The sequence below is a fragment of the Grampus griseus genome, assembly GCF_964374135.1.
Source record: "Grampus griseus genome assembly, chromosome: 1".
NCBI classification, from domain to species: Eukaryota; Metazoa; Chordata; class Mammalia; order Artiodactyla; family Delphinidae; genus Grampus; species Grampus griseus.
In genome coordinates, this window is record NC_139017.1 from 34,324,769 (window position 1) to 34,350,587 (window position 25,819).

The following is a 25,819-nucleotide window of genomic DNA, read 5'->3' on the forward strand; positions in this document are numbered from 1 at the left end:
GGGCAGGACAGGAATAAAGATGCAGATGTAGAGAAGGGACTTGAGGACATGAGAAGGGGGAAGGGTAAGCTGGGGCATAGTAAGAGAACGGCATGGGCATATACACACTACCAAATGTAAAATAGCTAGTTAGTGGGAAGCAGCCACATAGCACAGGTAGATCAGCTCAGTGCTTTGTGACCACCTAGAGGGGTGGGATAGGGAGGGTGGGATGGGAAGGGTGGGAGGGGCATGCAAGAGGGAGGAGATATGGGAATATATGTATATGTATAACTGATTCACTTTGTTATAAAGCAGAATCTAACACACCATTGTAAAGCAATTATACTCCAATAACGATGTTAAAAAAAAATAAAAAGCATAGTGTCTTAAGGAATGTGGGTATATATCAGTGCTGTATAGACCACTCTTCTAGGAAGAGAACTAAAAGAATTTTCTTTGCCCAGGTTATGATCTCTTTTCCAAAGGAAGTGATAATCTAAGGAAAGATGTGTGCATGTTTGTGTGTTACCCTGATTAATGAATGAGGTAATTGAAGATTGAAGAAACATGGTAGGCTACAAACTCATCTTGGAACACATGAAACATCAAGACACACATGCAAATAAATTGTACTTTTAAGAAAATGTGTGCTATTTTGTGTATGTTGTTTTTTGCACAGTAAAATGCTTAAATTTTGTTTTGCATTTTAAAATCTGACATTAAATTTACAAGAGCCTTTTTAAGTCCTTAGGAGAAAGTTCTTAGGTTTGTAAAACTGCCTTGTTAGGTATGTAAAGTATTTTTTAAAATCATATTTTCAGCCCATAATATGAAATGCCTAAGGAATTTTAGTTAACAAAATATGGAAGTGGTATCTGTTTAGGAAAATTTGATTTATCAAATGTATGATTTTATTGAAAAATAAGGAAAAAGTGAAAGCAATTTAAAATAAAATTACATTTAAAAGTAATTCTATATGCCAAGTTTAAAAGCTTAACAATTAGTTTATAAATGTGTACAATAATATATTGAATATTGATTATAACACAGCAATTGCCAGCATTTTGTGGTTGGCACCTCGCTCCATTGGAAGAGCCCATTAATAATCTTCTACCTTTCACCTGAAATGCAAATTAACGAACTTTCCATAAAACAATTTGTGTGGCTCTTCCTTAGCCATCCTTCCTAGGGGGCAGGAACTCAAGAGTTTTCTCTGGTACCATCGGGCCATGAAATTCTGGAACTGCACTGCTGGGCTTATGAGTACAGGAACGTATGACCTCAGAGTGCCTCCCCTGAACTCTTCTAACAAACTCCTGCGTATCCCTCAAAACCCAGATCAGAATTAAATTGACATTTCATCCATGTACTAGATGCTTTATTTACTCATTCACCAACTCTTTATTGTATGCCTATGTGATGAGCTAAATGAGCATTGTGATGACTTTTATAGAGTTGCTAAAAAACAGCCATTTTAGCTCAAGCATGTTGACACTGCTGTGTTTTTGAGACACACAAACATATATATCTATATGTTTATGTATATACAGCTATCTGTATCTATATATCTATCTATATATCTATATATCCATCTATGTATCTGTGTATATAGATCTATACATATATACTCTATATCTATCAGCTGAATTTTATGCTTATTCATGTCTACACATCTAAGTTTAATAGGAAACAAACAGACCTTCATTATGCTTACTAGATGCTGGGAAAACACTAGCTTATGTATTTTTCCTCTTCATCCTTCCTTCATTTCTTTTAAAATTGATACCTCAGCACAAATGGAGAGCAAGGGCCCCTTCCTAGCTCATGCAAAGATGGTGCCCTCTGGTGGATGGTGGTAAAAATTACACCGTTCTCTCCAGAATTCTGTTTGGGTTTTTTATTTTTCTTTTTTTCCCAGATTTATCTTCAGTTGATTTTACATTCCAGCGTCATTAGGATTACTGTCAGAGTGCTCATACCTACTGTGATATGAGGAATGCAGAAAGTTCCTTATCACCCAAACAGCAGCCCTGCCCATTCCACCATTATATCAGGCCTCAGTAATGATCCTTTGTGGCTTTGAAGGTCCCTGCTACTATTTATTATTCTACCTCAAAGGTACACATTGTGAGACATAATAATATTTTGAGGCATTAATTTACTACAAGAGATGAGCTCATCAGTATCTGATCTCAAAAGTACTCAGAAGCAAGACAGATCTGTCAAAAAGTGGCTGAGGTATCTCTTCAACTTCTACCTTTGTAGAGAGAAAATACCTTAAAATAGTAATATTTTGTCTGTTCTTTTCTGCCCTTGTGTATAACTTCTCTCCCTATTAGTGAAAGGCATTGCCTCAAGATGAGGTCATATTGCAATACCAAAAAAATAAAGTCAATTTTTAGGTTAAAAAAATCGAAAATATGCTTTTAATATGAAGAAGAGGAGGCCTGCATGAAGTAGAAAACAGAGTTTTGTCAAATCACTAGGAACGAATATAGAGGAAAACCAGACTCCCTGCCACCCCAAACTCAAGGCACTAGAGGAGTTCGAACGAGGCCACAGGAAGGAGGAGCTGCAAGGCTGGGCAAGGCCTGAAAAGGTACCCAAGGTTGTGGGTAAGAAACAGGGGGATGGGACCCAGAGGTGACAACCAGAAACAGAGAAGAACCTCCAGGGGAAAGTGCAGAGCTCCACAGTCACCAGGAGCAAGGAGAAGCACAGACGCTGAACTACTGTCTGGGGAATATTTTATTTCCACCCCGGGGACCATGGCTCATCTCCTGTGGACAGCATCATTACCTGATCATCCCACTGGTGCAAGGTGTAAGCCTCCCGTGGAGAGCTGCCCGCTGCTCACACACTGGACGTTCGGCACATGCATGCCAGCCTGCATCCTGAGACACTGCTGAGCCCCCTGTAAATAACACTGGGTAGTACCTCCCTCCTTTGCAATCGTCAGAATGCTCACAGATCCCCAAAACCAGAGAGTAGAGGCTATTAACCGCCAGACAACAATTTACCCCTGCTACATCTTAACTTTTGAACCAGAAAATTAACACGGAAGAATAACGCCAGAACCAAAGGAAAAGGGTTACATCTTGTTTTCCTAGAAACTAGAAGTAAGGGGGAAACTAGAAGGATAGTGGCTCTCTAGAATCCTTGTCCCAGCCTCACTCTGTTCGAAGCATAAATATTTTAGCCGTGACCACAAGTAGGGAAGCTTAGATTCTCCACATCCTGGGGACAGCAGGGAGAAAAGCAGAATGGGTCACATAAACACGTTCTTTTGCAAGATCTCAATAATTGAACTCTACCCGCACAGAATTCCATTCCCTTTGACTCGCAGCTATAGCATTATGTGACATGGCTAAATGTCTACCTACATTAAGCCACTTTGTTACAACTTTGGAGTTTTAGGTTATCATCTATAAGTCTACTTCATAGAATAGTAGTGAGGATTAAAAAGAAAAATATGCAGAATAAACAAGCCATTGGATTTTGTATTGGAGTATAATTGCTTTATAATGTTGTGTTAGTTTCTGCTGTACAATGAACTATATCAGCCACATATATATATATCCCTTCCCTTTTGGACCTCCCTCCCCTCCAGCCCACCCATCTAGGTCATCACAGCGCACTGAGCTGAGCTCCCTGTGCTATACAGTATTTTCCCACTAGCTATCTATTTTACACATGGTACTGTATTTATGTCAAACCTAATGTCCCAATTCATCCCACCCTCTCCTTCCCCTACCCTGTGTCCACATGTCCATTCTCTATGTCTACATTTCTATTCCTGCACTGCAAATAGGTTCATCTGTACCACTTTTCTAGATTCCACATATATGCATTAATATACGATATATGTTTTTCTCTTTCTGACTTACTTCACTCTGTAAGACAGTATCCATCCACATCTCTACAAATGACCCAATTTCCTTTCCTTTTATGGCTGAGTAATAGTCCATTGTATATATGGACTACGTCTTCTTTATCCATTTGTTTATCGATGGGCATTTGAGTTGCTTCCATGACCCAGGTACTGTAAATAGTGCTGCAATGAACATCGGGGTACATGTGACTTTTTGAATTATGGTTTTCTCAGGGTATATGCCAAGTAGTGGGATTTTGGGTCATATAGTAGTTCTATTTTTAGTTTTTTTTAGCAACCTCCCTACTGTTTTCCACAGTAGCTGTATCAATTTACATTCCCACCAACAGTGCAAGAGGGTTCCCTCTTCTCCACAACCTCCCGGCATTTATTTTGATGATGGCCATCCTGACTGGTGTGAGGTGATACCTCACTGTGGTTTTGATTTGCATTTCTCTAATGATTAGTGATGTTGACCATCTTTTCATGTGCCTCTTGGCCATCTGTATGTCTTCTTTGGTGAAATGTCTATTTTGGCCTTCCACCCATTTTAGGATTGGGCTGTTTGTTTTTTGATATTGAGCTGCATGAGCTGTTTGTATATTTTGGAGATTAATCCTTTGTCCATTGTTTTATTTGCAAATCTTTTCTTCCATTCTGAGGGTTATCTTTTCATCTTGTTTATGGTTTCCTTTGCTGTGCAAAAGCTTGTAAGTTTCATTAGGTCCCATTTGCTTATTTTTGTTTTTATTTCCGTTACTCTAGGAGGTAGGTTATAAAAGATCTTGCTGTCATTTATGTCAGAGTGTTTTTCCTATGTTTTCCTCTAAAAGTTTTACAGTGTCTGGTCTTACATGTAGGTCTTTAATCCATTTTGAGTTTATTTTTGTGTATGGTGTTAGGGAGTGTTCTAATTTCATTCTTTTACATGCAGCTATCCAGTTTTCACAGCACCACTTATTGAAGGGGCTGTTTTTTCTCCATGGTATATTCTTGCCTCCTTTGTCATAGATTAAGTGACCATAGGTGCATGGGTTTATCTCTAGGCTTTCTATCCTGTACCATTGATCTATATTTCCATTTTTGTGCCAGTACCATACTGTCTTGATTACTGTAGCTTTCTAGAATAGTCTGAAGTCAGGGAACCTGATTCCTTTGGCTCCATTTTTCTTTCTCAAGATTGCTTTGGCTAGTTGGGGTCTTTTTTGTTTCCATACAAATTGTAAATTTTTTTGTTCTAATTCTTTGAAAAATGCCAGTGGTAATTTGATACAGATTACATTGAACATGTAAATTGCTTTAGGTAGTTTAGTCATTTTCACAATATTGATTCTTCCAATCCAGGAACATGGTATACCTCTCCATCAGTTTGTGTCATCTTTGATTTCATTCATCAGTGTTTTATAGTTTTCTGAATACAGGTCTTTTGCCTCCTTAGGTAGATTTATTCCTAGGTGTTTTATTCTTTTTGTTGCAATGGTAAATGGGATTGGTTCCTTAATTTTTCTTTCTGATCTTTCAATGTTAGTGAATAGGAATTCAAGAGATTTCTCTGCATCAATGTTGTATCCTGCAAATTTTCCAGATTCATGGACTAGTTCTAGTAGTTTTCTGGTGGCATCTTTAGGATTTTTTACATATAGTGTCATGTCATCTGCAAGCAGTGACAGTTTTACTTTTCTTTTCCAACTTGTATTCCCTTTATTTCTTTTTCTTCTCTGATTGCCATGGCTAGGATTTCCAGAACTATGTTGAATAATAGTGGCAAGAGTGGATATCCTTGTCTTGTTCCTGATTTAGAGGAAATGCTTTCACTTTTTCACCATTGAGAATGATATTTGCTGTGGGTTTGTCATTTATGGCCTTTATTATGTTGAGGTAGGTTCCCTCTATGCCCACTTTCTGGAGAGTTTTTATCATAAATTGGTGTTAAATTTTGTTAAAAGCTATTCTGCATCTATTGACATGATTACATGGCTTTTATCCTTTAATTTGTTAATATGGTGTATCACATTGATTGATTTGTGTATATTGAGGAATGCTTGCATCCTGGGATAAATCTCACTTGATCGTGGTGTGTGATCCTTTTAATGTGTTGTTGGATTCTCTTTGCTACTATTTTGTTGAGGATTGCTGTGTCTATGTTCATCAGTGGTATTGGTCTGTAATTTTCTTTTTTTGTGATATCTTTGTCTGGTTTTGTTATCAGGGTGATGGTGGCCTCATAAAATGAGTTTGGGAGTGTTCCTCCCTCTGTAAGTTTTTGGAAGACTTTGAGAAGGATGGGTGTTAGCTCTTCTCTAAATGTTTGATAGAATTCGCCTGTGAAGCCATCTGATCCTGGACTTTTGTTTGTTGGAAGATTTTTAATCACAGTCTCAAATTCAGTGCTTGTGATTGGTCTGTTTATATTTTCTAATTCTTCCTGGTTCAGTCTTGGAAAGTTGTACCAAGACTAAACCAGGAAGTTGCTTGTAGTAGTCTCTTAGGATGCTTTGTATTTCTGTGGTGTCTGTTGTAACTTCTCCTTTTTCATTTCTAATTTTATTGATTTGAGACCTCTCCCTTTTTTTGTTAATGAGTCTGGCTAAAGGTTTATCAATTTTGTTTATCTTCTCTAAGAACCAACTTTTAATTTTATTCATCTTTGCTATTGTTTTCTTCTTTTTCTATTTCATTTATTTCTGCTGTGATCTTTATGATTTCTTTTCTTCTACTAACTTTGGCTTTTCTTTGTTCTCTTTCTAGTTGCTTTATGTGTAAGGTTAGATTGTTTATTTGAGATTTTTCTTGTTTTCAGTATCAGAAACAGAAAATGTATTCCTTTTTTCAGTTGTAATAGATACTGATAAATGTCCCATCAAAGTAGTGGTAGTAATTTTCACTCAACCTCACAGCCCATTAATCAACAAGTTCTCTAGATTCTCCTTCCTAAGTAACTTTTCTGGTCAGTTCCTTTCACTCCATCCCCACCCACCACCCTTGTTCAGGCATCACCAACCCTGCATTGTTGCAATATCTCTTAAAGAGGTTCCAATCCTCATTGATTCCTATCCACATTGCAACCACAGTGAATGAAGACCTAATCTTGGGAATGAAGATCTAATCATGCCACTGGCTAATCTGAATTCTCTAGTGGCATCCCCTTGACTTGTGGATAAAATCCACGTCCTTAGAATGAGCTTCAAGTTGCCTCGTGTTTTGCCCTGGCCTCATTTCCACTCCCTTCCCACATTCTCTCCAGGCATATCAGAAGCTTCCAGCTCGGTTTGAAATGGGCTTCCTATTACACATTTTTTCTCTATCTGAGAAACCCTGCCTTTCCTTCAAGGCTTAGCTCAAGCACTGCCTCCTCTCAACTGGGAAGGATATCTCTCCATGCAACTTCTAGTCATCTCTATCGGTACAATTGTCACCCTGTTTCACCAGTCTTTTTTTACTGGGAAGTCTTTGAAGTAGGAAACCGTGTCCTGTCTTGTCTCTTTAGAATCTAGCCCTATGCCTGGAGGTGCTCAATGGATGTTTGTTGGATGAATGAATACATGAACACATAAACACGTGAGCTCCACCATAAAATGCTTATGTTATAGTTATAAAGACAGAACAGATACATACAAATGATGCAAGTCACTAATGCTAAGAGTGAAATACCAAATGAGTGGAACAAATGACCAGAGCTATGCAATTAGAAGGGAGAATTCACCCCAGCTGTCGAAGGCAGGGCAAATTGGATCATTCCCAAAGAACAGCTGGAGAGACTGACATAGGTGTGTTCAAAGTTTATCTTGACTCCTTTCTCCTCAATTAAACACAGAAGAGGCCGAATGAAAGGGTGTGGATGACTTGGCATAATTATAACTTCCCAGAAACATAGACCCCTTTTGCGTAAACCAGTGTTTTTCAACCCTTTTTTCATTTTTGTCCTCCTTAAGGAAGCTTTTTAACATATGTTCCCTTATCTCGTCCCCCCTGCCGCATGAAAATTTAATAACGAAATATACTGTCTATCTCTTTTATGTCCTATAGCCCTTTGGAAAGCCACACATCATTGTAATATCTAAAATCACAAATTGTACTTCCTTGGGGGTCATAATGCCCGCTTTGAGAGCACATGGTGTAAACCAAAGGCAGAGTGTGATCCCAGCAAAGAGCTTGGTGATGCAGCACAGAGCTCATCTTCAAAAACACTGGTCTTCAATAAATGTATTTTTAGCAATAGGCAGTGAGTGTTCTTTAGTGAGAGGCAGACTAGATGGCCTCAGAGGCACTTCCAAATTCTACATATGGAGCTGTCAGAACCCAGAGATCTCAGGGGGAATGTCCTGGTATTTAATTAGAAAACTAATTTAATTTGGAAAGAAAGTAATTAGGAAATTCATGTTCTATTACAGGGACTTGAATGAAAATTGCTTTCCTCTTACTCTTCTCCAGTCAATAACCAGGGTGACAACTATAGGAGAGAGGGAAGTGTTATCTAAAAGGATGAAAGGGATAAGCATACCTCTGGTTTAGGGACTTGTAGCCCAAAATAGATGAAATGCAAATCAGGAGACTGAGCTTACCCCAATGTGGTGGAAGCAAGGAGCTCCCTTCTATTCAGCCACACATGGCACCGATGGGGCATCCAACGAGGATGGGGAGGGAGCAGCTGCCAAACTCACTACCTGACGCTCTGTGACCTGCAAGTAAGGCCTCCTCCGGAGGCAGCACTCCTGGTACCGTGGTGGACACTTGGCCACGCACTGGCTTACCCTCAGGGACAGGGTCTGATGGGCACTTGTCTCAACAGTAGAGTATGCGTCTTGCTGCACATCAGATTCATCTCAGGAGAGCTGTTCTAAAATACAGAGTACTAAGTTTTGTATGACCCTACTAAATAAAGGCTCTGGGTTGGGGCCCAGGAATCTGCAGTTTGTATCATCCCCCCCTCTCCCACTACTGGTGATCCCAATGCAAGGGCATCTTTCACCTGATGATTGGAGACCATTGCATTTGACTGGAAAGCACCACCCTGGTTATCAGGTCTCACCTGGAAGCTATCTTCCTGCCCTCACTGACCCACAGACTCACACAGGAGTGTGGGGCAACATCTTTGTAAAAGCAGAACTGAAAAGGATTTCCCAAGAAAGGCTGGCATGCAGGAGGAAACGGAGGGAGGGAGAGGGAGGTGGCTAAGAGGGGGATGGAGAGGGAAGGGAGAAGGAAGGGAGGGTGGAGGAGAGAAAGAGAGATGGAGAAGGCTGAGGGAGAACGTGGAGAATTCCGCAGAAAGAAGACAAAGAGGGTGAATGCAGACCAGACCCTGGAAAGGAGAGGGGAGGAAAGGAGGAAACAAGGGAGCCAGAGGCCTGTGCTTTCTCTCTCAAGGTGGGAGAGAAGTAAAAAGTCCTCATGTCCAGGCCCAGGAGATAGTACCAGTTGGTGATTAAGAAAATGTGTGTTTGGCCAATTGCTAGGCAGGTGTTCTAAGACAAGGTACTTACCTTCCTAACATTCATCCTCCTCACAGGTAAGTGTGGAATTGTAATCGTGAGGACTCCATGAATAGTGCATCTTAAAGCAGGTTATCAATATAAAGCACTTTAAGTTGTTAATCATAGGGCTGGATGAGACCACTGGGTCTATTTCCTCCAAATCCCTCTTTTCACAGAAGAAGAAACCGAAGCCCAGAGACAAGTGACCCACAGGGTGTCACATGGTGAGCGGTGCGTCAGTGACAAAGTATATGCTGAGATACTCAGTCACCAGCTGTCAAGAAGTACGAGAGAACTCCAGCCCACCCTCAGGCAAAAGGGGAGGTAAGTGGACGAAGGCTGTGAGCCCTCTTTCCCAATCAGCCCCCTCGGCTGACGGCCCCCAGGCCACAGGAGAGCACAGCACTCGGGCCAGCCCGCGAGCTGGATCTTGGTCTGTCCCACCCTGCCCGCCCCCTCGCGGTCTTGTCAAGAGGAGAGGCCAAAGGAGGCATCCCCAGAATTGGGGGACGAGGAGAGTCAGCATCAAACAAGCAGAATTGTCCCTGCAGGAGCACCCCACCCTAAGAGGTACTGGGCACCACACACATGTCCACCATTAAAATGCTCACTTGAATGTACCCTCAAGACTGGAATGCAGCTGGAAAAAGCAAGAATAAAATCAGTTATTTTGAGGCTGGGCTTCGTGGTAGAAGGATGTGTTGGCTGAAGGGGAGTGGCTGGTCAATATGGAGCCAGAAACACATATAGTTAGAAGCAAGAATTTATCGTCTTCATCCAGTGCTAACCAAGGAGAAAGACTGTACTGGGGAGGAAATAAGTATTACAGAAATGAAATCCTTTTGGAGAAGGGGCAACTTGTCACGCTTTTCCTTTACCTGCTTTATTTTCCCCACGAGTACATTTAGTTATGTATGTTCTGAGTCAATGTTCTGAGCTAAGCTATCCCTTGCTACTTTGATCTCAGGTGAGGGGCAGGGTGGGGGGCGGAGCGTGGATGGGTGGGGGCGGGGAGCATCTCATAAGCAGGCACAAGTAATTCAGTCACTGCAGAGACATATCCTTTAAAGTTAATGAGTACAAGGGGCTTCTTGTTTATAAGCATCGGTCAGTCCTTCGGAACCTAAACAGACTGATAAACATGAGTTTCTGCATCTGTAAAGCTGAGGTCTTGGTCCTACTCAGGATTTATCCTGCCTTGCTGCGAGCCCCAAGCCCTGCCCCACCCTACTTGCCACCATCTCAGCTACAACAATACTCTAATACTGCCCAGATCACACACTTACATTTAAGAGAAACACCCCAGAAACAGCAGTGCCTTAACCCATTTCCCTTCAACAAATGTATTAACCAGCTATGATCAGCCAGACACTACACTAAAAGCCGGTATTACAACGGTGAATAAGACATGGCACCTGCCTTCAGGGAACTCAGAGGCAGGACCTTGCCACTGCAAGTGTGGTCCATAGGCCACCAGTGTCAGGATCACCGCCGAGCTCGTTAGAAATGTAGATTCCGAGGCCCTATGCCAGACCTACTGACTCTGAATCTGCATTTCACTAAGATCTCCAGGTGATTTGTATGCATATAAAGTTTGAGAAGCGCTGATCTAGTAGCAAAGATTCAACTAAAGCCATCTTGAATTAAACTTCATGACGATGAAGTAAACTAAGTATGGTGGGAACATCGAGAAGGGTTTGGTTAATTCTGAGGGAGAAGTAGCCATTTGCACTGAAATTGAACTGGCCAACAAGTTGGGGCTGGGGGCAACTGAGAGTAGGTAGGAGCATTCACCTGTGGAAAAGGGCATGAACAAAGCTGTGAATGTGCATGTTGTGTGGGTGATGGGGGGTGTGAGGGTGAGGGTAGGCCATGTGCAGAGCCAGATTGGGACAGACTGGAAGAAAGGTCTTTCAAGGGCTCCTAAATCTCACCCCAGGATGGATGGCTGCCCAGCCTATAGGTGCTGTGTTCTTTGCACTGCCCTTGTTACCAGCCCTCCATGCTAGGATCTGACCAGTGCATGGACAGGGAGAGGCCTCTTCCCAACTTCTGGCCCTCAGTGACCCCTTGGGGATGAGGGGCTGATGTTTGCAGACAGCAAAGGATGCCGAGTCTCAGATCTCACGCCAGGACACCTGGTCCCTGGCAACAACTCTGCAGAACGACCTTGGTAGGAAGTGGATGCACAGATTCCCACGGATCCCACGGATTACTGGCAGCCCAAACAGCCTCCGAAGAGAGGGCTTCCCCCTTATTCAGCTTGTAAGAGAAGCTGACTCTGGAGAAAGTTGAGAAAGTAATGACATGTTATGGAAGGGGATTGGGTCAGAGTCTGGAGGCTGGGTTCCAGTTCTGACCTGGCCTCTAGCTGTATAACCATAAGGAAGTCTCTGGGTCTCAGCTGTAAAATGAAGAAGATGGACAAGGTGATTCCCAGGTCCTTTCCAGCCCTGATAGTCTGTGATTCTGGAACCTTCCAGTTTTAGAAAGGTCTGCCATGTTCCCCTTTTTCAGACTACTTGGATTCTTGTGGAATTTACTGCTGAGTGTCAAAATAAAACATCCTGAGGACAGGATCTCCATCCAACTAACAAGGGCGTCTGGATTATATTGTCCATTGGATTACATTTAGAGGACTAGATAGATAGATAGATAGATAGATGACACACAGACAGATTGGCAGATAGATAAATTATGAAACTGACATTAAACCTCTACCATGGGTTGTGTTTGGCAATTGAGTTCAGCACCCAAAATGCAGAACCTTTGATTCTGGCCAAAATGTTGTCATATATCTTTGGAGAAATATGACACATATTAACAAAGAAGAAAGCACTATATAATTTCATAATAAAGTGCTCTGTTAATGATAATTGTTAACATTTTACAGCGCTAAACACTTTATAGGAATTTCCTCATTTATCTCCCTCAAATCTATAAGGTAATAAATCATGTAATATGTTTTTGCCTGTAAATAATAGAAAACCCTGATGATGCTGGCCTAAGCATTAAGGAATTTATTCTCTCACTTAACAAGAACTCCAGAGGTAGTGTACCTCCAGAGCTGGTTAATACAGTGACTGAATGAAATCGTCAAGGGTCCAGTTTATTTCTAGTTTTTCTCTCTGCCATTCTCATTGGCCTTGTCCTCAGATTAGCGACCGTAATCGTTTCAAGATGCTGTCACACTTAAAGATGCCATATCCTCATAGATTGTCCAGAGGCAGAAAAGACAGCTCTATCATATACATAAAATATTCCTTTATGATGGGGGAGCACTTTACCAGAAGAACCAGAGCAGGCTTCCCCTCGCATCTCCCTGCCTGGGCTTGCATTTCACGCCCACCCCTAAACCCACCACCAGCGAGGGAATCACTGCGGGGCTCAGCCTGCTTTACTGTTGTTTTACTCCTTGCCTGTGGTGGGCACGCAGGCCCACCTTCCTCAGAGAGGGAGGGGAGCTAGTGAAAAGAAAAGGAGGGGGTGTTCTATAGGAAAAAAGAAAGGCAAGTGGTTTTAAGGCAAAAAAAGAAAAAATATCATTTTACAGTATAAGAAATGGAAGTTTCGAGAATTAAGTAACTTGTTCAAAGGCATGCAACTTGCAAGCAGCAGAGTTGGGATTCAAAACAGAGCCCATACCCTGACACATTCCAAATCAGGTCAAAGTCACCTGCCCCCTGCAGCTTCCACTGCATTCCTGACCTCAGCCCCCAGGCAGTTACTCACTCTGGGGTCAGAGGCTTCTTGCCCCGTCAAGGTCACAATGCACAGATGTTATTTGCTCTCCCAGCCTTCTCCAGGGCAGGGACTAGATTTCATCCATCTTTTTATTTCTCTTTTATCCCCACCCTCTAACACCATGCTTAGTTTCTTTTTTTTTTTAATCAATTAATTAATTTATTAATTTTTGGCTGCATTGGGTCTTCGTTGCTGCGTGTGGATTTTGTCTAATCGTGGCGAGCGGGGGCTACTCTTCATTGCGGTGCGTGGGCTTCTCACTGCGGTAGCTTCTCTTGTTGTGGGTCACGGGCTATAGGCACGTGGGCTCAGTAGTTGTGGCACACGGGGTCCGTAGTTATGACTCGCGGGCTCTAGAATGGAGGCTCAGTAGTTGTGGCGCACGAGCTTAGTTGCTCCGCGGCATGTGGGATCTTCCGGCAGGGAAGTGGGATGTGGGGATTAAACCCTTCTGCTATGTTGCCAAACAAAGGAAGTCCTTGGACTAGCTGTTCAAGATAAGCTCATTTTCTAATTCATTTATGCAAATGAATTACTTTTTAGGGACAATAAAACCTGTTTATTTGCCATCAAGTTGTCTAGGAAACTGGAATTAAATTCGGCGTTTAGTTTCAGTTTTTAAAATAATTTTAGACATGAATATTGCTAAAACATGTTGAAACTTCTCTGCTACTTTTAATAAGGGATGGTGAAAACAACTGAAGTTTTTATTTTTTATGGCTCAGTTAGTTATCTTGTTGCACCATCATATAGGAAGGAACACCATGAGGTGGGGGGGAGATACAGAGGGAGCGCTGTGATTATCTACACTTAACCCCAAACTGGTAAGATCGTTTAAGTTTTGCTTTGCTTGTCAGAGTTTCTTCTCTTAGGCTACCAGCTAGTTCTTCTCTGCTGTCAATATGTCAATTTTCTCTTCAATTAACATACTGTTTCTAACTTATGACCTAATAAATGAATCAGGAAGATACACTTATTAACATTGCATATAAAAGAAGAGCGAATTGGCGCGGAGTGAGGTTTCCAGGTGCCTCTCTGCGTGATTGCCACTGCTTGAACTTTAGAACGTTGATTCCAGCTGAAGTGTTTAAGGGGGCTCTTTTCTCTTGGACCTTGTCTGTATTCTGGATACTTGAGGTTTCCGATCTATAATCTTCCAGAAGTGAGTCAAGTATAAGTATGGACATTATTCTCAGAGATTCCACTCTTTAACACCTAACTCCATGTGTAAAAGTGTGGATTTGAGCACTCTTTCATTTTTCCTTTCTGTGTTCCCTCCCTCTCCCAGCTAATATTGCCCTGTCCCCTTCTCTCTAAGCATTCATGCTGGCAGCATATTGTCAGGAAATAAAATTGGCCTCTGAATTTGCACCACTCAGTCGAATTCCTAATTTTTCTTAGGATGTAAATTTGGAACGTCAAATGGCTGCTCTGAACCTCAATCACCTCATTAAAAAGAGTGATAATTCTTCTTAGATGTGAAAACTGAAGGTGGTAATGCTGTGAAAGCATTTCCTAAAAGTATTGTCATTAAACAGTGTAACCTTCTGACATGTCCTTGCTAACAATTATTGACAATTATTCTGTGACAGACACTGAATTAGCTTCATAGATTTTTCTCATTTAATCTTCACCAAAAAATCCTAATTTATGCTGCAATAATGCTAATTTTATCCTCATTTTGAGAAAGAGGAAACTGATGCTTAGAAAGCCTAATTAACCCAAGTTGATGCAGGTAATAAGTGTTAGAGTTAAGGTTTAAGCTCAGGCAGGAGGACACCAGACCCCAAATCTGAGTCCCCATACGATGGCAGAATTCAGATATCTTGTCTGGTGGGGGGATCAGGGAAACAGGAGGGGTGAATTAGGGGAGCAAATTAGCAAAGGCCCCTCAGACCGCAGCCCCACCGGTGGCTGTCTCTCCATCATTCTCCATTCAGGCCCAGGGCAGCCCTGGCCCCGCATTCCCACGACAGCTCTCAGAGTCCCACTTCAAGAATGATGCAAACTCCCTTCCAGGTAGAGGTCGGACCACCTCCCTCACAGGCCATGCTGAATTTCTAAGGATTCCTGTATGTAGCTGGCATTGCAACTTTTCCGTGGTGAAGTGGTGCAAGCAAGGCCCTAACACCCATGGAAACACATCTGTGTCTCCATCATGCCAGCCAGCACTTGCTGATCTAAGAGAAAGCTATAGCTCTATAGAGTTCTATATATCTCCAAGCTGCTGATGGAGCCCAAAGTCACTGGTTTACAAGCACTTTCTTTGCCTGCTCCTTCCCTCTGGCTATGCACCCGCCTAATCTCTCTATGTGAAAAGCCCCAGGATCAAAAAGGATATTGAGTCATTACCTAATAATCTAACAATCTAAAGAATTCAGCAATGAGTGCAGTCTCCTGTGGGAGCTTTCCTTGCAACTTGGACCATGGAAACAAAGTAGGATTACCAAAGAGGGGACTATAATCTGGGGCTAAGTGGGGTTTAACTAGGTGGAACTGGCACGTTCTGGCCAAAAAGTACTGGCGCTTCTCTCCCGTGGTTCTCCATTTACCCCATCATTTATTGACTCCTCACAACTGGATGGCATTGAAACATAAACTAATGGCATAACCCTTCTTATGCAACACGCTCTGTGGGTAGCAGATCCTTACAATAAGCGTCACCCTATTTGACAGATAAAGTAATTGAGGTTTAAGGACTTGTCGGAGGTCACATAGGCAGGAGGTGAAAGACTGGGATTCAAACCCAGGTTCAGCTGGGACTAAAGCCTGGTGCTTGCCCCTGGACCACATGGCCTCTTGGACTGACCGTCACCACTCATTCCCTGGGAAACTGGACTGTGCCAACCATGTCTGGTCAGAATCTGAATACCATACGTGATAAGATGAATAATCCTACCTCTAAAATACCCAGCCGGCTAGCAGTTTTCTCGCCCTGATTCATTGAAATGAAGAGGCATTGTTAAAGCATATATTAGGCCCCTGCCTGAGAACCCAGAGCCTGCTGCTAACAGGCAGCTGACAGTAGTGCCTGGCTTTCTGCAGACACAGGCTGTTTTAAAGCCAGCATCAAATGCACTCATTCAGGAGGACCCCTTCTTCCCACCCCTCCTTAGATCCCTGGTGAGTTTCCATTCCCCATTAATCTTTATCCCAAGAATTGTATTCCCAGGATGGCCCTAACTCAGGAAGGAAACTGAAGGTTGGATTAGCATAAAAATATGTGCTTTTCATTAGATTGGCGGCAGGCAGCATGAGTTGTAACCTGCCCAACTTCAACACTTGGAATAGAAGCATAGCTCACAGTCTGAGAAATACAGTCAGTGCTAGATTCTCACTATGCCCCTGACTGTTCGGGATCTCTGGCTCCCTACTGGTTCATCAGACCCAAAATAAATGCCACAGTCTGGCATTCAAGGTCTTCTGTCTGCTGTCTCCAGGGCTCCCTAGTCAACCCTGGCTGCTCCGCCCAAAGCTCCCCGGCTTGGCAGGCAGCTGCCCCCAGCTCCTCCCCATCGTGGTGCCTTGGCTTACGCCTGAAACACCCTCTCATCTCCATCCTCCCCCTCTAAGCCCATCATTCCTTTTAAGACTCACAAGTCTCCAGGAAGGTCTTCCTGACCAGCCCCTATGTCTGCATTTCTTTCCATTAGCCCTTACTCGGTAGACCTCCCATGGGTCATCAAGACCTTCTTTGGCCAACATTTTCTGAGCCCTTTCTGTGTGCTAGGCACTGGGATAAGTGCTTTGCATATGATCCTCTTGCTCTGCTCCCCTTTACAGGAAATCTCCTCAAAGAAGTTGTTTATACTCGTGTCTCAATTCCTGTCCCCTCATGCTCTTTTGAACCATCTTCAAACAGACCTTGTCCCCACCTCTCTGCTGAAATTGTTCTTTTCAAGGTCACTGATGATTTCTACACTGCTAAATCCAATGATCACTTTCCAACCCTCTTCCTCGTTGACATTTCAACAAGATTTGATGCAAGCATCGGACTCTATCATACCTTCTCATGTTGAGTAAGTTTTACTAAAGAGAAGTTAGATAATACCCCACCAAAATTGTCTATTTCTTCCTATTTGACCTTAAGAAATAAAGGCTGAATATAAATACACACACACCCCTACAATTACTATAATTGTTTCAGCTGCAACTGTAATGTCATATGAGGTGTGACTACTCAAATAATGGGTCTTGCTGCTAACAATGTATTTTTTCCCCCAAATGGTAACTTTCGATAATATTCTGAACAAAGCAAAGTACAATGTTCCTTTGATTTAAATGATTAAATATTAAGTGTATATTGCCATACTAAAAAGAATTTTTTTTTTTTTTTTCTTTTTGCGGTACATGGGCCTCTCACTGTTGTGGCCTCTCCCATTGCAGAGCACAGGCTCCGGACGCACAGGCTCAGCGGCCATGGCTCACAGGCCCAGCCTCTCTGTGGCATGTGGGATCTTCCCGGACCGGGGCACGAACCCGTGTCCCCTGCATCGGCAGGCGGACTCTCAACCACTGAGACACCAGGGAAGCCCTAAAAAGAATATTTTGTAAAGTGGAAAGAGAGTCGAGGTTCAAATAATTCCAATAATTATACTTTTTTTCACTTCAGTGAATGCTTGACAAAACATTCAAAGTGGTGTGGGACATGAGATCGTTCTCTTTGTGTGATACTCGTCTCTCACATTGCAGGATATCGAATAGCCCTGGCTCCTGCCTATGAAATGCCAGTAGCACCCCCAGGCATTGCAAAAGCCAACAGTGCCCCTTCAGAATTCCACAATGCTGCTTCGGGGGTGACACCATGTGGGGAGACACTTGTCCTGCACTCCTGAACAGCTCATGAGCAGAGAAGCCGACTGGCTTTATTCCGGACTGTCTTTCCAAGGATCTTTGTGTAGCAAACAGCTTTGGAACATACAGATAGTGTCCATCTCAGAGCAAAGGATAGGCGTGCCTACTGCCTGTTACAAAAGCTTCAGGCTCCCTCAGCCTGGGGTTCCTTTCCTGTCATGCAACCCACTGTGTGTATGCAGGCATCTCTGGCCCTCTCCACATTGCCTTAGGCAACTGAGACCCAGGGAACAGGGCAGGGAAGGGCGGGTACTCTGGCTACTGCTATTGCTGAGAGTAATAATGTCTTTTGTCTGTGACCCCAGGAACTCATGTTTTCTGCCAGCATCCGTGAGGCTGGGGTAAGCTGACCTTAAATAGGGTCAAACTCAGATCCTTCACAGTTCCTGACAATCACTCCACTGAAAATCAGTAGAACTTTATGCTAACTCCCATTTCTATATACTAGTCCTGACCTCTTCCTGAACTCCAGATGCTTATAACCAATTACCATCAACACTTGAATGTCCAACAGGCATCTCAAACTTAAAGTGCCCCCCAATACACTCCTTAACTCTCCCCCAAATCCTTTCCTTCCTGAAGCCTTTGTCATCTCAACGGAAAGCAAATTCATCTTTTCTTGCCTCAGGCTGAAAATCTTGGTGTTGGGGTTTGGGGAGGTGCTTTCCTTTCTCTTGTATCACACATCTAGTCAGTCTCTTAGTCCTCTTGACGCTACCTTCAAAAACCACACAAACTCTGACCACTTCTCACCGTCTTCACCTCTCTCACCCTGGTCCACACCACCATCACCTGCGATCTGGATAACTGCCATCGTCTTAACTGGTCCCTTCCCCAGACAGTGCATGACTCACTAGCTCATGTCACTTCTTTTAGGTCTCTGCTCAAATGTCACCATTATCGCACAGGTTTTCACGTATGACCCTATTTGAAATAGCATCCCCTCGCAGGCCTGGTGAATCCTATTCCCTTTCTCTGCTTTATTTTTCTCTCTAGACTTTACAGCATCTCATATATACATATATTGCTTGCTTATCTTTTATGATCTATTTCCTCCCATTAAAATGTAATTGTCTGTTGAATGGGTGAATCGATCAATACAATCTTCACAGCACACCCCTAGAATTCCAAAAGTAAAATTTGCAATAGTTGCTAGAACTGAACTGCTCATAACATGTGTGGAGGGAGAGGATGAAATGCCATGAAACAACTGACAAAAAAAACCTGAAACCAGGAAGCCTAGGGTCAGATCCTAGTTATATCGTTGGCTAGCTCTGTACTACTGGGTAAGATAATAACACTGACCTACAGCTATTTCATTTGTCGAACAAGTACATTCCCTGCTGATCCCATGGGTTGCGGTGATTGTCAAACTTAGTAAGTTATCCCCCAAAGCTCTGCAAACTGTAAAGGACTGTAGGATTTGTTTTTTGCTGTTTATCTTTAAAACATACCACATTTTTCATTCCCATTGTCACAGTTACAGCCTGTATGATCTTGATCGGCAAGCATTCCTGTGCTTTGTTGTACACCTGGATTGTCTCAAGCAGTTCTGTCTGTTTTACATGCCTTTGCCCCACCCTTGCCATTTGCCCTGACCCAGATCCCCTTCTACAAAGACTCCAGGTCCTACGATGGAGTGTCTTTCCCATCCCTATACTGCTTTGGAATGGTACTGTCAGGCTTCTCAGGGTGTGAGTATTATTAAAGGTGTTACTGCTCCTTAGCAGCTCCTAGGTTGCAGGTATTGGGCCTATTCACCTTTGTGACTCCCCGACTCCTAACACAGTGTGGTTATAGCACAGCCTCTACTTGGCTGAATGAGCTCAACATGTCAGGGAGCAAGCTGGAAGCAATTTATGATTTCTCACTGACATTCTCTGTAAAGAAATCACCACTTTCCAATCTCTTGTCAACCTCAACTTCTTACATGGGCTGCGTGATGGACAAAAGCCAGCAGTGTGACTCCAAGCCTCCCTTAGAAAGTCTTGCATAGGGGCTCCAGCACCTCCCCTTGGAATGACAGCAGGATTTCACATCAACGGTTGTATTACTAACCATTGAAGCCTCTGCCGAAACTTAGAGACAAAAGAGTGAGTTACAGTGAAGATCTTATTTCAAGCATTTGTTGAATTGAATACCAAAAATTCAAAATGACAAGATATAGCGCCAAACGAGGTGTATGACACTTGAGACGAGTCCAGAAGACCCACTCTGCTAGGAACAGAGCAGCTGATGAATTCTTAAGCTCCTTTCTGGAAATGTCTTCAAACAGAAGACTGGGAAAGCAGTGAAGGAAATGTCTTTGAAAGAAGATCTCTTTGGTGATGCACATGTGAGAAGACACTTGCAAAAGATGCTCATGCCATCCTGCAGTTTGTAACAAGAAGGGAACAGTTCAATCCTGGACCTGAGGGCCCTTTGATGACAGGGAGGAACTACCTCTGCTGGGGACTGCCTGTGGCAATCCTAAACCTCCTCAGTTAACCCTCGGTAATGACCTGCCGATCCCTCCCTTTTTTGCCCCCAAATTCCATGTCCCAGTAGAAATTCCTGGGAATCTGCTTCTCACCAGCTTAGGGACTGCAATGAAGGGGAGAAACAGAAACAGGCATGAGGGACACTAACTACCATTATTCAGGCACATAAAACGATCTACACACTTGCCTGTTTTAAGTCATTTAATCTTTACAATTATTCTGAGGAGTATACAGAAGTAGCCCCATGGGGAAGCCGAGGCTCAGGTTGCTGAAGACATTTTCCCATGAAAACACAGCTAGAAGAAACAGGGGAGGTACAATTTGCTGTTCCCAGAACCTTCCCTGGACTGCCCTGCTGGCGCTCACCCTGTGTACTCCACCTGAAAGACCACTGCTCATCTCTACTGGTCCAGATCCCACTCTTCTTAAAGGGGCAGCTCCCATCTAACTACCTGCATACAGCAGTCTTGGTTCCTTCCAAGGTGGAAGCAACGGCTTCTTCGTCCATCAGATGGAACTTTGTACGTTTTACATGTCACAGTCCCCCACTCACACCCCCAACGTGGCCATTTGTGTACACCTTAGTTCCTCTACTAGAAGAAAAAAGCCTTGTGGGCTGTGACAGTGTCTTATTCACCTTGGTATTACCCAAACCATATAATCAAAGCATTAGAGCAAGTTTCTTGCTCATAGTAGGTATTCAACACATGTTTGTTGAATGAGGAACACAGAGGCATTGTAAAAGGTGAAATCTCAGGTATTCTGGTCCCAGAGCCCCTTGTTTTCAGCTCAGATGAACAAGATCTGAGGGTTCGCTGTCATCAAAAGCAAACGCTGGCCCAATTCCAGAGGGCATCTACCCCTTCCTGGCTTCTGCTTCAAAGTTTCCCCTAAGTCCCAGTCGCAGCCCTCTTGATCTTTCCCTGTTTGCTCATTAAAGTTAATTTGGGACATGAAAAGATCCAGGACTGAATATTTCACTCAGGCCAGGTCTCCTTAATACAGCAACTGCAGACAAAACGTACAAAGATGGCAGAGGTTATCAGTACGAGGCCAGTGCATGGAGCACCTGTTTACACCCTGGACCCTCTGTTCATGGATATAGATCTTCAGTCCGCTTTGGGATGCTAAGAATAGCAGGAGAAGTAGATTGTGTCTCTTCATAGAGATGTCAAGAGTCTTCAAGAAGTTCCACAGCTCTCCTTCTGGGAGGGATTAAGAAAATGTTGATTTGTGTGAAAATGGCCTTATGTTGAGTCCTGGGTATGGACGAAGATCATTGTTAAGAATATCAGTTATTGGGGCTTCCCTGGCAGTCCAGTGGTTAAGCCTCCACACTTCCCTTGCAAGGGGGCACAGGTTTGATCTCTGGTTGGGGAACTAAGGTCCCCCACGCCTCATGGCGCAGCCAAAGGAAAAAGAAGCAAAGGAATATCGGTTATCATCTTCCGAGTTCTTACGGTGTGGCGAGGATCGTGCTGAGTGTTTTCACATCGATTACCTCTTCCAATCCTCCCAGCCATCCTGCAGGTGGTATTATAAGTGACCTTGTATTTCTTATGAGGAAAGCATGGCCTAGAGAAGTTCAGTTACTGGACTGAGATCTTACAGCTATCGGACGACAGGGAAGGTGACAAAGCTGAGATTCCAGCCATGGCAGAATAGGCCCAGGATCTGGACTACTAACCACCACATCCTATTGCTCCTTAGGATGTCTCAAAGTGTATTTTTTAGCAGGCAGAAAAGATACGAACCAATAACTGCTGCCTTAGATGGTGCCGCTCTGAAGAGTGGGGTAAGGCCTTGGCTTTTGTTAAATTTCACTTATAAAATTGATTTAATTGAGGAATGAAAGGACAGAGGTTGTCGCATAAACGGTTGGTGCCGTGAGAACCCAAGAACGACTTTGCCTATGTGACATGCCTATAAGACATGTCAAGGTTTCAGGATTCAACGGGATGGTCTGTAAAGTTTACAAAGCTGGAGCCAGAGGGGTGAGGACAGTGGACGAACACAGAAGCACAGTGAAGTATCGCCAGTCTCAAGTGCCCATCGCCTTTGATTCTAACAGACATATATTTGTTTTCGAAGAAATTTTAATTCTAGTCAATGTAAGTTACTCAGTCCTATGGAAATATTTTTAAAAGCGGAACTGGGGTCAGGACTAAAATAAGAAACGATGCAAGCATAAAATAAATTTCTACAACTACATCCAAATATGTCAATGATCACGGTAAATGTAAGTATCTTAAATTCCTCTGTCAAAGTAATAGCTTTTCAGAACAGGTTAAAATACAAAGTCAAGCTATATGCTGATTATAAGACATATGCTTAAACAAGTGGGCACAGAAAGGCTGAAAACATAGGCATTATAGAAGACTAGAAAAATAATGAAAATAGATGTTATAATACTAACATCAGACAAAAGAACACTAAAGATGAGAATCACTAACATTAAAAGGGACAAATATATTTTGTCCTTTCTGTCACGTTCAAGTCACAAAGAAGATAGAACAATTATCAATTGTAATGCGTTAACACTGCGGCCTCTATATGCATAAAATAAAACTGATAGAAATAAAAAGAGAAATGTTTTCCAGATAACTTTTGGGTTAAATAGAAAATAAATAAAGTAATAATGACAATATAAATGGAAAAATTATTCAGAAGTGAATGACAGTGAAAGCGCTCTATGTACCAAAACCCATGGGATGCAGCGAGAGTGGACTCAGCTCAAAAGAAGTCACCTTGCCATTTCCTGAGCCTTCAGGCTCTTTACACCAGCACTGCACCATTTGCTGCAGTGGCCACTGTCCACATGTGGCTAGTTAAATTTCAATCTATTACAATGAAAAAGTCGCTTCCCTAGTTGCACTGACCACATTTCAAGTTCTCAGTAGCCACAAGTGGCTAGAAGTTACCATAGTGGACAGCACAGATTTTAGGAACTTCTCACCCTTGCAGAATGTTCTGCTTGGCCGTGCTTCTCCAGAGTTTGCCAGGGAAGTTCCAGTATGTCAACTTTGCCGACTGTAGGCCGCCATTGAGCCCAGGTTTCAATTGGCCAAACTAACCAACTATCGATATTTATACCATTCCCAGATGCTCAAGCCATGTATTAAACCTAGAATCTCAGGAGAGTCAACTCATATTGATAAATGAGGCTCAATCAACTCTTCAGTTGCATTCTACATAGTCAAACACCTTTAGAATTCATTCACACCCACGTTCCCCATACTCTTGCCAATGCCGATTGGTGAGGTCTTGTTACACTTTGGTGGGTCGATTCCCTCTCACACCTCAGGGCAGGTCTTGTACCCCTTTTCTGGGCTGTGCTGGGATCTACTCTTGTTAGGGACGTGGAGGTATTAAGAGTGGTGGGAGTAGGGCCTACAAAGACTGGCATCCCCTGGTGATGGGACCATCCCGGGTGCAGTCACTGAAAGGTGTTTATGCAGAGGAAGACGTTTTCTCTCAAGTGGGAAGACGGGTTTCCTCCATCAGAAAGAGAGGTCCTATGGAACTGGGGAGTTCAAACCTCAGCCTCCCCTGTTTCCCCATTCCAGATCTCAAGGTCCCATGCCTTCCTCCACAGGACCCCTTGTCTTAGCGTTAGAGACTGGGGGAGCAGGCCTTTAATTGGCCCTGCCACTCTACAACACACCCAGTACAGCACTGGGTCCTTAGCCATCTTTGCCCTGCAACGGTAAGAACGGACGGATTCCTTTCAAGTTGGTATAAAGGCTTTTGAAAGTACTTGACACTAGAAGCTTCCCTGAGTTTCTGGCAGTTTTCTAAGACATACCCAGGGATGATTCTGACCAACCTTGAACCTCCCGCAGGAACACCGCCTGTCAATGAACTATTCTGCACTCGACTCATCATTCAGCATGACATTCTCTCATTAGTGTGCAATTTGAATATTTCCTGTGCGTGTCTGAGTCTGCTATACCTTTAACTATATCGTAAGCTTTGTGAGGGCAAGATTATCTCACAACATTTAGTAAATTCATAAGTTCTGAATTTCTGAAGGCATTCTGGCTCATCCTGGCATTTCATGCCAGACAAGTGGCAGTGGCTGTGCCTGGGGCCCCTCAAGAACGTGGGGTGGTGGTCAGGGAGACAGGTCTGAGGGGGAGTCTCGCCGTGGAGCAGACAGGCCATGAAGGACGTCCGTGGGCTCCTGTGGTCAAGCTGAGTTTTCCTCAGGAAACTCTTTCGAGGCACTCGGTGTCCACAGACTCTGGAGCTGTCTGCCAGCTCTGCTAGTCATTCACCATCTTTGGCTTCCTTCTGGTGACTGGTGGGCCGTGTCTGGTTTGGGATGGGTGATTCCTATCTTCAAAGTCTTGGTCAGGAGGTTCCTATTTTAATGAACACCATGCAGCCTTGGTGCCTGGCCAAGGTGGGGGCCTGAGCAACCCGGACGGGACCTGAAGTGGGGCCCCCTGTCCTCATGCATGCCACTTGCAAACTCACACTGCTGTGGGCTCAGTGCTGCTGTTCTCTCTCCTCCTCCGGCCACTGGCAATCAGCTGCCGGAAATGGCCATAGGTGGAGAGAAATGTGGTGGTCAGGAGATGACTGCTGTCTGCTTGTCCCTGAGTGTCTACTCTGTCCCTTAGATCTACAGCTCTGAGGTGCTGGACATATCATTAGGAGCGACCTAAAACAGCCTTTTTTGACACCTGCAGTCCAATCTAGGTAGAACTGGGCTACCCAGAAACATGCACTGGCTCTGTGCTGATGGTGAGTACTCAGCGGAGCAATGGCCTTTGCTGCACAGAGGGCCACTTCCGCTCCCAGCAGCTCAGCAGCTCCCCAGAGCGCGGGCAAGAACGAAAGAGAATACTGGAGATTTCTCCTCCCTGGTTCACTCATCACAGTGTCACGTGCATGGCTTCCCTTTGTACCTCCTCTCCCTGAGCATTTAGCTTTTTGAAGTTTTCTGGGTGTTTTGATCACTAGTTAATAAGGAAATACTGTGGGGTTACACGATCACTCCCTTCTAGGCAACAACCCCATGCTTCCCTCCCTCCTTCTCTCCCTCCCTGCTTCTCTCTCTCCCTCCTTCTCTCTCTCCCTCCTTCTCTCTCTCTCTCCCTCTTCTTTTCACTTCTCTGCTTTCCAACCCCCCACCCCACAACGCCCATACTTAGACAAGACAGGTGACAAAGCTCTTTCTTGTTTTTCATAGAGAAACCAAAGCTCTGCTATTTAGGGGGAAATGGTGACCAGATTCCTGGTGTCTCTATTTCCAGTCATTCTTTTTCCCCATTTCACCACCCTGCTTTCTTAAAAGCTAGGATTCTACAGCAAAATATTAACAGTGGTTATCATCAGGTTTAGAATTGCAGGTGCTTATTTTTTCTCTCATTTTTTGCTTACAGATTTTTCTAAATTTTCCTCTAAAG

The 25,819-nt window shown here is 43.5% G+C and overlaps 2 protein-coding genes across 2 annotated transcripts in view; one reads left to right on the plus strand and one right to left on the minus strand.

Annotated features, from left to right (window-relative positions):
- The window catches only part of RGSL1 (regulator of G protein signaling like 1), a gene marked incomplete at both ends in the record, with an annotated part of 35,411 nt that extends 16,672 nt beyond the window's left edge, over positions 1–18,739 (minus strand). Inside the window, 1 exon segment of the mRNA XM_082652015.1 lies at positions 18,679–18,739. Coding sequence (XP_082508141.1) covers positions 18,679–18,739 — 61 coding nt within the window.
- LOC309820800 (uncharacterized protein) overlaps positions 1–25,819 on the plus strand; it is a gene marked incomplete at its 5' end in the record, with an annotated part of 129,731 nt that overhangs the window by 43,538 nt on the left and 60,374 nt on the right. The gene's annotated exons all lie outside the window — the stretch shown is intronic.